Below are 13,993 nucleotides of genomic sequence, written 5' to 3'. Positions count from 1 at the left end.
TGGCCTCAGACAATTTATCTATGATGCTGCTGTAGCAGTAACCCTCACCTATAAATACTGCTCAATTGACCACTTTGTTCATCCTGGGGACAAAAATGGGACGACTGTTGGAGCAACTGTTTTTTGAAGAGAGTACAAGAGACAAAAAGAGAGGAGATGTGGATGAAAAAACTGGAGAGGAGGGGAGAGAGGAGGAAGGAAGCTGTGAGGAGAGGAGATGAAAGTAAAAGAGAGGTGAGACTGACACTTTGTTGAATGACCTCGCTTCTCCTGAAACGAAATGTTCCTCTCTTCTCTGTTTGTTATTTTTGATGAATGAAAGGAGAAAGGCAAACAGACAGAAGAAATGGACTCGAAAGAAGGTGCAGCAAAAAGTGACCTTGTCTGAGTTTCCTTTTTCTCTTTGTTTTACTGTAAAAGAAATCTCCTCAGTTATGGGCAACTTTTCTAGCCAGCTCCAGTTACATGATGTCACATCACCGTGACAGCAGCTTGTTCTTTTCTTGTGTACGACTGAAGCATGTTGACCACAAGGATAAAGAACCAACACCAGCATAGATTCACGCTTTGCTTTACGTTACTTATGCAATTTAACCATGTATTGCTTTGCAAATCCTTATACAGTTAGATTTGGCGTGGCCACCAGCTGATATCATCATTCATTAAAATTGGCTATTGATGCTGTTGTATAACATACATATCAATATGAACATCTCCAACTGCAAAATGACTTAATAATGCACTAACTGAAGGTTAATCTGTCTATGTATATAATAAGGTCAACGGGAAGTGTAGTCTTTTGGATGCCTTAGCACGTCAGGCCCTTGGAAGCGAGTGTGTCGTTAGACAGCGTGCTGATATATTGGCCGAGACAGATGAATGGTTGTTGTAGCGGTTTAGATTGCCACGGGCTGTGCTTTTACAAATGTGTAACTTGTTAAAGCTGCAACTCCGCAGACAGACTAATTCCACTGCTGATGCTGTTAAAAATGATAGACTTTCCTTTATGGATCTCCGAAAGCAGAACTTCAATCTCTGAACTTGTAAAGTGCTTCTTCTGACTCTACAGTGTCATTTTCATGAATGAATACTGCATATGAGGAAGGACACGTAGCCGTGCTCAATTATGCACAAGGCATTCATCATGTTTACGCGGGTCATTTACACAGTTATCTGAAGTTAGGAGCGTTTGCTGAATCTGTACGAGCCAACCGTACGAAACAAAAGTGTGTGTAACGCCTGTGTCTCCATTGTGTAAGATAAGAATACAAAAATGTTCTTGCATGAGGCTAACCACGTGCCACAGAGACCCAGCAGTCTGCAGGTTTTCATTCCAACCAATAATAATAATAAACTCAGGCGCTTTCATCGAGTTCTTCGTCTACACTGGAAGTATTCAACCACAGCGGTAGTTATGTGCGTAAGTTGAAAAGAAAATAGACTTCCAAAGACACTTGCATGAGATAAACGATTGAAAAATATGTCTAAAAATGCCCAGTACAGACAGGATGACTGTGATTTCAACTTGGAGTTTGTTCATAGAAGATTTTACAATGCTCCTTTTAAAAACCTGGTGTTCACCTTTTCTGTGGAAAATCTTTGTGTGAGCATGAAATTATCTGGTAGAATAAATGGAAGAACTGGGTTGCTTGAGTAATGATAGTCCGCATGGCTGACCTACACCTATACACACTGTATTACTGCTCTGGCTTCACCAGAGATGGCACCAAACCACTAAAAACCTGCATGGTTAAAAACAACAGTCTTTCTGGATTATTTCCAATAATTCTTTATGGAACGAAGGAGTGAAATTGCTCAGTATTGCCAAGTAGCCAATTTCAACATTGCACACAGTCAGCAAAAACTGTTGTCTGGGTTTAAGTGGCGCTTGATATTTAAAATATAAACAAAACGAGAGGGAGAACCTCTGTTCCCTTCAGCTCTACTTAGTGGCTGTCAGCTGAGAAAGCTTTTATACTGGACAGACAGCTCAGCAGGATTTTACTATCGACTTAAATGCCTACCTGGACTCCACCCATCTGACTCTCCTTTGTAACCTTACTAACCTCTCTCCTCACCCCTCTTTTTTTCTCCTCCGTTCATTTCTATCTCTCTCTCTTAATTGTCACTTCTGCTCTCTCTCTCTCTCTCACTTACTGTGATTAGGTTGGAAAAGGAGCCAGAGAAAGCTCTTACAGTCACATCACCCTGGCTCTGCTTCATCATTTACCCACACACACACGCACGCACACACACTTACTCACACAAGTATATGCTGGCACAATATGAGGTGTCAAACAATTCAGCCAACTAACGTCAAACGCCTCACTAGCGCCTACTTAAGACGTCTAAGATCTGACCAAACCGCTGAACGCACGCCAGCAATTTACATAGACTCGCAATGCAACGACCACAGGCGTTACACGTGTAGGTGTCGCGCTGGAGGCGGTCGTTTCATGTAGATGTGACGGTGCACCTGATTTAGTGCAACATACGCCACACCTACCTGTACATGTAATATCATAAGCACACATATGCCACACACTACACCTTACAGTTTGATAGATAACTATGCGTGTGTATAGGTATGCGCTGTAAGTGGACTGCATGTTTACTATGCCTACACACTTACACACCAACACACCTAACCTAAAACTTAAATCAAGAAAGCTCATTGTGTTTTCACCACTATTCCACCAGGGGGCATTTGGCTTTTTTGTGAAAGGTGCTCGCTCCCGTGTAGCTGTGGCCACAGTGCATACAGCCCACGCGCCTGTACTGGGAAACACAGCAGAGGACGAGCGTGTCCCCACTATAGAATATATGATGGAACTCACTATCGCCCACTATTATGGACAACTGTGTTTCCCAGTACAGGCGCGTGGGCTGTATGCACTGTGGCCACAGCTACACGGGAGCGAGCACCTTTCCCAAAAGTCAAATGGTGGAATAGTAAAACACAATGAGCTTTATATAAATTCTAGGGGAGGGGCTGTGTGTCCACTTACAACCATACCTATAAGCACATCTACATCTTTTTCAAATGAGGTGTAGTTTGTTGATGTGGCTTTTGCTACAGCTCGCCAAAGTACACGTATACATGCCCTTTAGCTGTAGCAGGTACGTGGTGATGGTACTGTGCGTTAGTAGACACCTCATAGCACAAACCCAACACCCGAAGAGTCAGGAACACAACGCACACACACACAAACTTCTCTGCTGTTAGATTAGTCATTTTGCTGCAGCCTGCTATTAACCATTGAGAGCAAACAACCCAGTGTGTGATGTGTGGGGAGGTCGACCTGCTAATGGAAGTGTACTCAAATTCTTCAACCACTGTGTGTGTAAAACATATTGACAAGTAGGCCCACTGATTTTTTTTTTGTTAGTTTATATCATAGTATTTTTTCCCCAGAAGCTTTGCTCTTTTTAATTTAAGTTCAAATCATGTTCAAATGTATTATATATCGAGATAAACCCCTTGAATTCTACTTTTTTGTTTGTTTTCAAGACTTTTTACCTACATTTAAGGGGGAAAATACACTTTTGAACAAACTTCATAGACATGCCTTTTTTAACTTACTGCACAGATTATTCTTTTGATACTTGAGTATCTGCTCCTTACACAAGATACTTAAAGACGGACTTATGAGACATTTACTTGACTTAATGCTCGGCAGGCATCTTTACTGTTTACTTAAGTGTGAATTTTAATGACCTTTTACACAACTAACTGGTAATTTCCTGGAGGAAATAGTCTCTCATAAACATGATGTAATGGAAACGTGAATGTGTGTGCACCTTAGATCAAAGGAACTAGTGGATTGTAACTACACACACAAACACAAACTCAAGTGAGTTGCTGTTGCTTGGAAACCATGTTGACAGTTGCCACCATGCAGTAAATAAATAAGAAAGTGAGCATTAGCTATTTGTGCATCTCACAGTCAAAATGTGTGTGCGTTTTACAATAACAAGGAAACATGCTCATAATTTCTGTGCCAGCAAACACCTGTTAATAATTTTGCTTCATTTCTCTCTTCCCCATTTGATTCCCTTCATCCTCTCACCAAAACAATCCTAAACAGAACAATGACTCATTGTTTTGTCTGTGTATTATCTCAATCAGGAGAAAGAGTGCTTGCTAATAGGAAGTTCTAGTTCCAGAGTCAGTTGTGTGTGTGTGTGTGTGTGTTTTTAGTTAGTAGGGAATTCATCATTTCCTGACACTCTGAAAACACTAAACAAACAGGGGAGCCTCTAGCCTCTAATTATGCTGTACGCTCCAGCACTTAAACTTATTAGCACCAGAGGGGATGTTTATGTGTGTGTGTTTGTGGGTGTGTGTGTGTCCTCTCTGTGCTTGTACCAAGGTGGTCCAAGTGCTGTTGTGTTAAGCTGATAACTACTTTGATAGCAGCGTGTTGACGTGTCCTCTAATTACTCTGTATACATGCTTGCTGGGTGGTTAACATACTGCTATATTTGATTCTTTTAGCCAGTTTGAAAATGTTGAACAGTTGAGTTCAGCCCCACAGATGATTTTTGATTATTTAGAATTGAAGGTCACCCTTAGTAATTAAATATTTGGACAGCCATGTTGCTGTTGTAAACCTTTATTTACAATTATTGAGCACAGATGGTCTTTTTCCTTATTATTTTAAGTGTGTTCAATACTGCTCCACGTGTTTGTTTTTCAAGTAACGGCATGTCTTGATCATTTTGTGATACATTTATTTACAACAATGAACTGACAAATGTACGTAAAGCCTTCAGAAGGGCAAATAAATGTGTTCTATTTTAAAGGACATTATCTTTATTTATAGCACATTTCTTAATAAGGGTAAAAAATTACTCGCAAAATGCAAACACACACACGTGCATTAAATAAACAAAAAGAACCCAGCGAAAATCCAGGTAAAAGCATAGTGAGCGAGTAGAACAGAGTAACATACACAAACAAAAATAATTGCACAGTAAAAATGTATAAAATAATTTTGAAATACATAAAAGCACACAGTAAAAAGAAATATCTAAAAACAATGTTTTTCCTAGAATATCTGCTTGTAGCTTTTTTATGGTTATGATTAGGCAACTCACAGTACTTGGCTATAGTTAGGGAAAGATCATTGTATTGGTTAAATATTGAAAGGTCAGTGGTGACTTGAACCACGAGACAGGACGTGTTCAATTTTTTTACCGAAACCGTGACCTTTCTCTAACCTTAACCAAGTGCTTTAGTAGCCTAAACACAACAGCATGTGGGACGCGGGGCGCAAACCGTGGTCTCCAGTGTCAAATCCCTGCACTCTGCACACCCACCATCCACTTCCCTGTGACTTCTGTGTGGTATACGACAGTAGCACCTCCTGAACAGGGAAATACATCGCCGGGAACATAATCTAGGCAGCAGTTAAATTTCCTTCAAAACATATGTGGCAAAATGATTTAGTACTATTTAAACGTAATTTCTAGGAGACAGGGTTGATAGGATTTTTGCTACATAGTCAGATGTGCAGGACAGCAACACAAAAAAACAAAACAATAACTGCACATTATATTTGGGGATTTTGTATTCATAACTGGGTAAGCCCTGGTGACTTCTGTAAACTGTTTCTCTGATTTGTCATGTCAACAACAAATTCCCAAAGTATAAGTGTCATTTGAGGCTTACAGTTGTCACATGAACTGACAGATTTGCTCATCACTCAGAGCCAAGAGGAAGGGTCAGAAGAGAGACAGTGGATGAAATAATCATGGAGATGGTTAAAATGTGTAAAACAAAGTAATATGATGATGAAAGAACAGATGGGTGATAGGCTTGTGAGCTCTTTATGAATATAAATACTGTATACAGTATGTGTGTGTGTGTGTGCGCACGTCTCACTTCACCACAGTAAAAAACAGGATCTATCTCTATGACCTCTGTTGTACATACTGTAACTCAATGACTCTCCTCCTTGTTGTATATTCAGATGTAAGGAAACACTCCCAGCCATTAAACGTTATTATACCGACAGTACGACACACTAGATATACAATCAGTCCCAAAGGCACCATACAGGGGGGTTATTATAGTAGAGGTATGGTTATTTTATTTTTATTTTAGAGTTAGCATTTTATTGTGCAAATATGTAGTTGTTTCATACTTTCCCAGTTTTCTCTTTATTTCATATTAATTTACTTTATATTATTCTGTGCTACCCTTGGCGCAAGACAAACCTGTTTCAACTGTGTTGAACATTGTAATTTTGCAAGAAAGCAAGTTTTAGAAAAATGGAAACAAAATGCAGGTTCTCTCAAAAGTTCCAGGGTATTTATTTTTTTTAGTAAATCTGCAAAAGATACACACATCAGTGAAAAACAAGAGACTCGTGTAATTGTTACTTGACTGGAGTGTCTTCTTTGGGTAGAATATGATCGATGGATATAAATGAGGAAAGCTGTGATTGGGCATTCTGAGACTGTCTCAAAAAACCTGCGTGTTTACAACGGACGTGATAGCTGATATCTAAACCTGTGTATTTGCACACTTACCTAGAGAGACAGACTTAATGATCTCCTACCTGTCTACATTAGCTGCTCAGCAGACGGAGCTCTGCAGGCTGCCAGTCAGCCTGCTTCCCCCAGCTGGGAGCTTTTATCATGGGGGAGGTGGCAGCAGGGATATGGATAGTGTGGCATGAGCTCTGGGTGTTTGGGTGTCTGTTACATCATCCTAGACTGGCTAGCTGCTCTGATAGCTTGATAGTTGCATTGTGCACCTTCCCACACACACACATAAAACGCACTTACACATGCTGATGCTAGTGGTGTCAGCACTGGTGAGAGGGTAAAGGAATCTCAATCATCATTCTGTTGTCCATAAATGGGCATAAAATGTCTCCTTTTCATGCTGTTCAATTTGATGTCATTTGACTTTACTTCATGCAACTCGTATTCTTTTGTATCTTTGTATTTTCACTCATTTTCTTTCCAGTGTGTACTTGTTTGTTTATCCTTTGTGTGTGTGTGTTTTGTATGTGTGCAGGGAGTGCCGAAGCCCATAGCCATGGAGCCATGTTGGGGGAGCAGAGCAGGTGTTCTGACGGTGCTGCTGTATCTGCCCAGAGTCCCTTCTGGAATTCCTCCACCAGGACAGTCTGGTATGATTCACAGAAATACACATAGACAGACAAGTAAATAACATAGAATGTGTTATTTCAGCTTGTAATCATCTCTACTTGTGGTTAGATATTTGTTTATCTGCCTCAAATGAGCAGTGAAAGTGGTGTTGTTGTTTCAAATTGATTGTGACAATTTTGAGGAATGCTAATTATCTAAGGCTACACAGTGGTGGCACTTCTAGCTAGGAAACTACATTGGTATATTGGCTATAAGTACTTAAAGCTTCTGTGTGCATGCTGTTGCACATTTTGTTGTCATCAGCATAGTTTTTAACTTATATGGTGCTATATGTTCCCTAAACTACTTCTACAGTGTTGCGTATGGTTTTTTGGGGGGATTGTCTCCTAATTTGATGTTGGCCTGTTAACAGTTTCTTTGTATGCTTGGCATATATTGTCCCGTAAGGTGCTGCACAATATTCTGCTTTTTATAGGGAAAAAAGTGCTGCCTCAATCATTTTTTGTGCTGATCATTTGAAAAGACAGGTCATGCATAATTACCAGCTGCAGTAGCTGCCACTATCAGCAGGCAGTATTTATGTCCAACTGTCAGACACTTATCAGACACAGCTAATGCTACATTTTATGATTAAGTGTAACAAATTTCAACTCTCCTACTGGTGATTTCTCCATTTTCATTTGATTGTTGCTGTAAACTGTCAGCTGTCTCTGATCCATGAAATCCCACAGCTTCATCATTGTAGGCTCACAAAAACAGTCCACACCGTTTGTGATCCTTTTACAAGTTGGAACTGTTTTCATCAGCTCAACGACGTCTAAAGACTCCAGATGTAGCGAACGGTGCTTCTTGTGTGCCTTGCGGCAGCTTCCCGTCAGCTCTCACGTAAAAGAGGCTCTGGCAGTTTAAACAAAAACAGCGTAAACACACTTAAACATGATGGCATCCAAGGCATCATCAAAAGTGTCTTGATGTTTCCCGGGAATGTCATCGTTAGAACGGTCTGCAGCCACAAAGCAGAGCAACGGGGTTGCTTAATAGTGTAGAAGGCTGTTCATAACTGCAAGTCATAACTTCAGTCAAGGCAGACCGAAGGCCGTGTTCTTTCAACCTGTGAGTGCCAGTTTAATGCCTAAAATGTAAATGCAGAGCTCTGGCCCATGGTATCTGCTCATTGTTGTAGCATATAAATTACTATATTTCAATGTGAAGCAGGTCAATCAATATAAAAATAATTAGTCACTGAAATGCTGCTGCTTTCATGACAAATATTCTGTATGTAACCTAGGACGCCAACAACTAAATTTTTATCCATATTTACCAAATCAGTGCTTATTGGGAGGGTCTAAACCCTAAAACCACATTCAGCGGTTGTCAGGAAAATCACAAAGGTGGTGCAGCATAGACAAACTGATCTCTGACTGCATTGAAAAAGTGCTTTGTAATACAAGTGTATTGCACAGAAAAGACCCAAAACACATTTTAATTCTTTATTTATTCAGGGAAGTTATTACAGGAAGCAATGCTATCCTCAGCAGGAATGCCCTGATCACACTCACAGTTACACATATTCACACCTGAAAGATGCCCAACACAACGGTCCACTCAACTGGTGCTTTTTGGGTGGGGTAAGTGAAAGAGTAGCGCTTGTCCCTCCTTTATTACCACCACTGAGGTGCCCTTGAGCAATGCCCTTAACATTTATCTCGTCTGTCCAGGGATCAAACTGGCGACCTTCTGGTCACATTTGTCCTTCACATAATTGTGAGAAGTTTAACTCAGGTGAAATGACAAATAGTCACTGCAGTTATCCTATCTAGCTGTATGTTGAAGCACAAATGTGCTTTATTTATTTATATATGATCATTTAGAGATAATTTGTATATATCTGCATCTCACTAACCTCATATTATCACATCTCTCGTGTCCTTCCTGTCCCTGAACTTGTAGTTTGGGCTGTTTAGTGGTGAAGCGATTTGTTGATCTGCAGAAAATTAATTGAACATTTTGACAATCTGTCAATTAATTGTTGACAAAAGTAATTTACTGGATCTAGCTTCAGATTTTCTGCTTTTCTGTTTTATATCTTTGCTACTTAAAGGTGCAACGTTTAAGAATTTAAGAGATTTAAGTTTAAAACATTCAAAAAATTAAGAATAAAGAAATTATGCCGTTATGTATTGTGTTGCAGAGATATCTACTTAAGTTAGCATGCTAACCAGCTAGCCCCGGCCTGTCCTGTCTTGTAATACCACTTAGTACCTCAAGAGGCAATAGTCTGATAGTATAGCTCAGGCCTCCCCCATAGTTTCAGCTGGGAGATGTGTGCGAGCGGCGAGTTTGCTACGTTACTATGTTACACACGTTCTCTTAGCTTTTTTTAGTCTAATACTGTAAATAAACAAAATAAACTCAAAGGAAATATTTGTACACCTATTTTCGATATTGAACAGAAAGTGAAACCGCACAATTTCTGAATTAAATTTTCTCTCTTTTACTGAACTAAGAGCAGTTTAACTCATCATAAAACACACTTCATTCAAACTCAACAGAAATAAAATAAAACTGACCAAAACCGTCTTAGGTTTCGGTTAGTCTCTCCACTGTTCTGAAAACCTCCTCTTCCTGAGCTGTCATTGTCATGACCTGAAATGTGATATGCTGCCCCTTATTTTTACGAGTATGACTTCGACAGGTAGAGAATAGTCTCAATTCTTACACGTTGCACCTTTAAATATCTTTGGGTTTTGAACTGCTCTGGGAAATTGTGATTGGCTTGTAGGAAATTCTGCTAAACTCCTAAACTACACTAAATAAATGCAGAAAGCAGAAAAATGACATTTGTATAGCACATGGTTAAAATAAAAACGTTTTATACTGTGATACCAGTATGTTCTTACTTTTAGCAAGATATAATGAATTATTCAGAAAAACTCTTGACATATGGCACCTTTTATAGAAGGTCTGATGTGGTTAGACCTGCCTGGTTTCCCTCCAACACTTACTGTTGGATCAATTGTTCCCCTAAATGAGACATCCTGACTTTCCACGGTCTGAGCTCATGTTGCTTCTATAGACGGACGACATGCGATATCCCCCATTCGCTGCAGCAGACCACCACACGGCTGTAGAAATCACTGAAAAGACAGCAGCACTTCCTCAGACCTGACCAAGGCCTGGAGCGTTGTGCACTGTCAGCAAGAAGCCAATCTCCTCTCCCTCCTGCTCATCTTCCACCTCAGTCGACCTCTCACACTCTCTCCCTGCTCACATGTATACATTTAGTCTCCCAGACCTTTCTCTCTTTATATTTTCCTTCTCCCCTGCAGCTTTCTGGGAGACTGCTGTCAGTTTATCAGTTGGTAGTTTTGGTTTTTATAAAGTGGACCGTATGTAACTGGAGCAGGTGTAAGAAGCCTCTGTTCCTCCAGGCAGGAAGCAAAGCCTTCAACAGGACGAGTACCTGACAGAGGAAACGAGCAGAGCAGATGGAAAATGAAGCACTTTGCATGAAAGCATTTTTCTCGAGCTAGAAGGAGCTTTACATTGAAGCCTTTAAAATGTGGCAACAGTCACTGTAGTCTAATACAGAGGAGGGAAAAGGGGATGAAAAGTGTCAGTGTGGTGAGAATGAGTGCGTAAGAGAGAAAGTGAAAGCTTTACTACACCCAGAGGTAATTATGCTGATTTCTTTTTAAAAACCTAGAGAGGTTAATGGTAACAAGTGCATTAGGGGCAACTGGAAGAACAGTAAACAGCAAAAAGTGTCCAAGAAATGTTGTGGGAATAAAGTAGTTATAGAAAATCTCTACTTTATGTTAAGCTAAATCATAAAAATAGGTTTGTGTCTAATTTAAACTTTGTATGCTGATTTAGTTGTTCACGGTTGCCTTGCAAATGTTGGCAGCAAATCTAGGCAGCCTATACTTAGTGATAGTGATGTGAATGGTGCAAAGAATTTAGGGGATTATTTTTAAAACTTGGGCCTTATTTTCAAAGTTTTGTCTATCGTTCCTGTTGATTATTATTACATTTTACACCCCGACCTCAATCAGTACACGAGCGATCAGACAATCACAATGGTAATAAAGGTTTACAACCAAACATACTCAGACTTTTAAAGGACTGTTCTTTTTAGACCATGTGTATGGTCAATACTAAACCTAAAAGTATTCCTACTTAGTCAATTGCACAGTTGTAGTTGGCTACAACACCGTAGCAAACAGACTTGGAGACATTAAGTAATTGTTCAGTTAAAGGTAAACTTTTTTATTTTTTTTTAGCTGCTTTTAATGCAGTGTGATGATCAATGCCTTAATTCCAGTTTTTTAAATTTTAACTTTAGCGCCCAAAATAGAGGGCACATAGTTGAAAATCCTTGCATTTCTTCACATCCATCACACTGATTACACTTGAAGATGTCTTATATCTCTGATTATTTGCTGCCAAGTGTTGAGAAATTATTTGAAATTAACCAGACAATTGCAACAGTCAGTTTTAGGTCACGTAGCAGAAGTCAAGGATACTACGTTTTCACCATGACAACCTGATTGGCTATTGGCAGAAGTCACCACTGCAATTTACCAGTTAAAGGACATTTAAATTGCTTAAAGACAGTGTCCATGTATCAGAGTGAAAGTACTTCTATTTCACAGGCGGTTTTTGTGTTTATCACCTTACTATACTTGGTGTTTTGAACATTAGCTCATCACAGCAGCAGCAGACTAATTTTCAGGAAATTAGACCAATAAGAGGCTTGTCAGTTCTAGTCAGGCTGCTCTCTGGGGGACTTCCAGGCTCTTCTGTTGTTTTTCTCGTCAAATCAATTGAAATAGCTGTCTTTGTTACCAGTGTTCGAAGCCTTGAGTCGATGGTTGTGTCTTTCGGTCTGTTTGTGTAGTGATCAGAGGAGTCAGTCATGATCACAGTAATCGCACATACAAACACAAGCAATGACAAACATGCAAACACAAACACATGATACCACTTCAAAAACACCAAGAGCAGAAAACAAAAAGAAACAAGAAATCGCCCACCCATCATCCATCCCAAGTCTCTCACTCCTCTCCTCCCTCCATCCTCCCAGCCCTCCAGTCCCAAGAGAGACTCTAGGCATAGGGTCAGACAGCAGTTCTCCATTGATGTTAGCATGTATGAACGTGAAGTCACTGCAGGCTAGATCCGCCCACCCTCGGTGGGAGATACTGCAAGAGGAGTCCTCGATGAGCGAGCCTATTTTATCTTGCTTTCCCTCGCCCTGTTTTCTCTTTCTTGTCCTCCTTTGCTCTGCTCCCCTGAGGTGTTACCATTAACTGACCCTTCATATGTAAGAGGGAGAAAAAGAGAAAACACCAATGTTGGTTTCAAAAGAGAGAAACCCATATTCCTAAGTCTGTATTTTTGGTTCTTTTTCTCTTTCTGTATCATTCTGGAACTTTGTCTTCAGGCATCAGACCAAGAGTGTGGCAATGTGGGATAAAAGTGTATGTTTTTGTGCCCAGTTTGTGCTTCTCCTCCACCAATGTGATGTCCTTCAACGTGGCCACACTGAGTTTAGCTCCTGGTGCCACAACCCCGGAACAGAAAACAGTGATACCTCTAGGGAGATTCTCAGAACTTGTAGATACCTTATCGTTTGGATGAATTGAGGGCAAAACATACCAGCAGCATACAACTGGTATCAAATCCCCCAGGCCTATTGTTTTCTATGTAAGCCCATATGTCGGTAGCAGTGGCAAGATGTGTCACCATGGGTTGACAGGCTGCATAAGAAGCCACTGTCTTAGCTCTCAACATCCATGCTCCAGAAAAGCAGTGATTAAATTAAATTCACTCATGAGACTGAAACATTTCGGCTACTGTGCCTATGCAGTGTACCTGGCATGTGCCTACAGCAAGGGCGACAAATGACGTGCCACTACGTACCGTCCAAGAGGTATCATTAGTTTGATTGACTGGTGGGGAGTTTCGTTGGTGTTTAAACATGAAGTGAAGAGTGAAGGTTAGATGGAGCACAAGATCGACAGGCAGAGTGGTTTAGTGTCAGCAGTAATATGGGAGTTGTTGACCGTCGTGATGGAGAGGGAGCTAAGTCTGAAGGTAAAGCCCTCAATTTACCAGTCAATCAATGGTCCAACCCTCACCTATGGTCATGAGCTTTTGGTAGTGATCAAAAGAATGAAACTGCAGATACAAGTGGCCAAAATGACTTTCCTTCACCCTTAGGGACAGGGGAAGGTGGTCCGAGTAGGGTTAGGGTTAGGAGCCAGATGAGGTGGTTGGGCATTTTGTTTAATGCTTTAATATAAGACGGTGTAGTCCCTCATTCGTCCAGGAGTGTTCTATCGTAGAAAAGGTTTCAGTCGTAGTCATCCGAAACGTCTTGATTCTGAAAACAGTGTCCAGGTGACTACGACTGAAACCTTTTCTACGTTAATGCTTTAATGTTTAATGGATTTCCTACCTCTGGAGGTTTTCCAGATACATCCAAATGGGAAGAGATCCCAAGACAGACCCATAACATGCTGGAGGAATTGCATATCCTATCTGGCCTGGGAAAGACTTTGGATCCCCCAGAGGGAGCTAGAGGACGTGGCTGGGTAGAAGGACGTCCAGGCTACTCTACTTGGCCTGCTACCATTGTGATTCGGCTTAGTGGCTGACAATGGATGGATGACCTCATATGTGATGTCATGATATAAACATGAGACATCCCAAATTCACGTCATCAAAATGACATATCATTGTTTAAAGGCCTAGGAATTCTTGGATTAGAAGATAAACATAGGTGTGTCACTGAACATGGATACCAGTGCATCTGACATGCACACTTCACTTGCAGTGCTTGCATTTTTCAGCTATTTTGCCT

At 40.5% G+C, this 13,993-nt stretch overlaps 1 protein-coding gene and 1 long non-coding RNA gene across 7 annotated transcripts in view; one reads left to right on the top strand and one right to left on the bottom strand.

Moving 5' to 3' along the window:
• The window catches only part of atrnl1a (attractin-like 1a), a 259,623-nt gene that overhangs the window by 235,516 nt on the left and 10,114 nt on the right, over window positions 1-13,993 (top strand). For all 4 annotated transcript variants that reach the window (XM_044214108.1, XM_044214113.1, XM_044214109.1 and 1 more), the window contains one exon: window positions 7,031-7,145. In XM_044214108.1, the coding sequence (XP_044070043.1) occupies window positions 7,031-7,145 (115 nt within the window). The remainder of the gene's footprint in view (window positions 1-7,030; window positions 7,146-13,993) is intronic.
• The window catches only part of LOC122884323, a 40,417-nt gene continuing 33,437 nt past the window's right edge, over window positions 7,014-13,993 (bottom strand). For 2 of the 3 annotated variants that reach the window (XR_006379861.1, XR_006379860.1), the window contains one exon: window positions 8,602-10,588. This is a non-coding gene — a long non-coding RNA (uncharacterized LOC122884323). Of the gene's footprint in view, window positions 7,143-8,601; window positions 10,589-13,993 lie in introns of those variants that run through there. The other variant, XR_006379862.1, reaches the window with a different exon arrangement.

The sequence above is a fragment of the Siniperca chuatsi genome, linkage group LG11 (assembly GCF_020085105.1).
Source record: "Siniperca chuatsi isolate FFG_IHB_CAS linkage group LG11, ASM2008510v1, whole genome shotgun sequence".
Classification (NCBI taxonomy): Eukaryota; Metazoa; Chordata; class Actinopteri; order Centrarchiformes; family Sinipercidae; genus Siniperca; species Siniperca chuatsi.
Note: the sequence above shows the minus strand (reverse complement) of the source record. Positions and strands in the feature narration are given on the sequence as shown.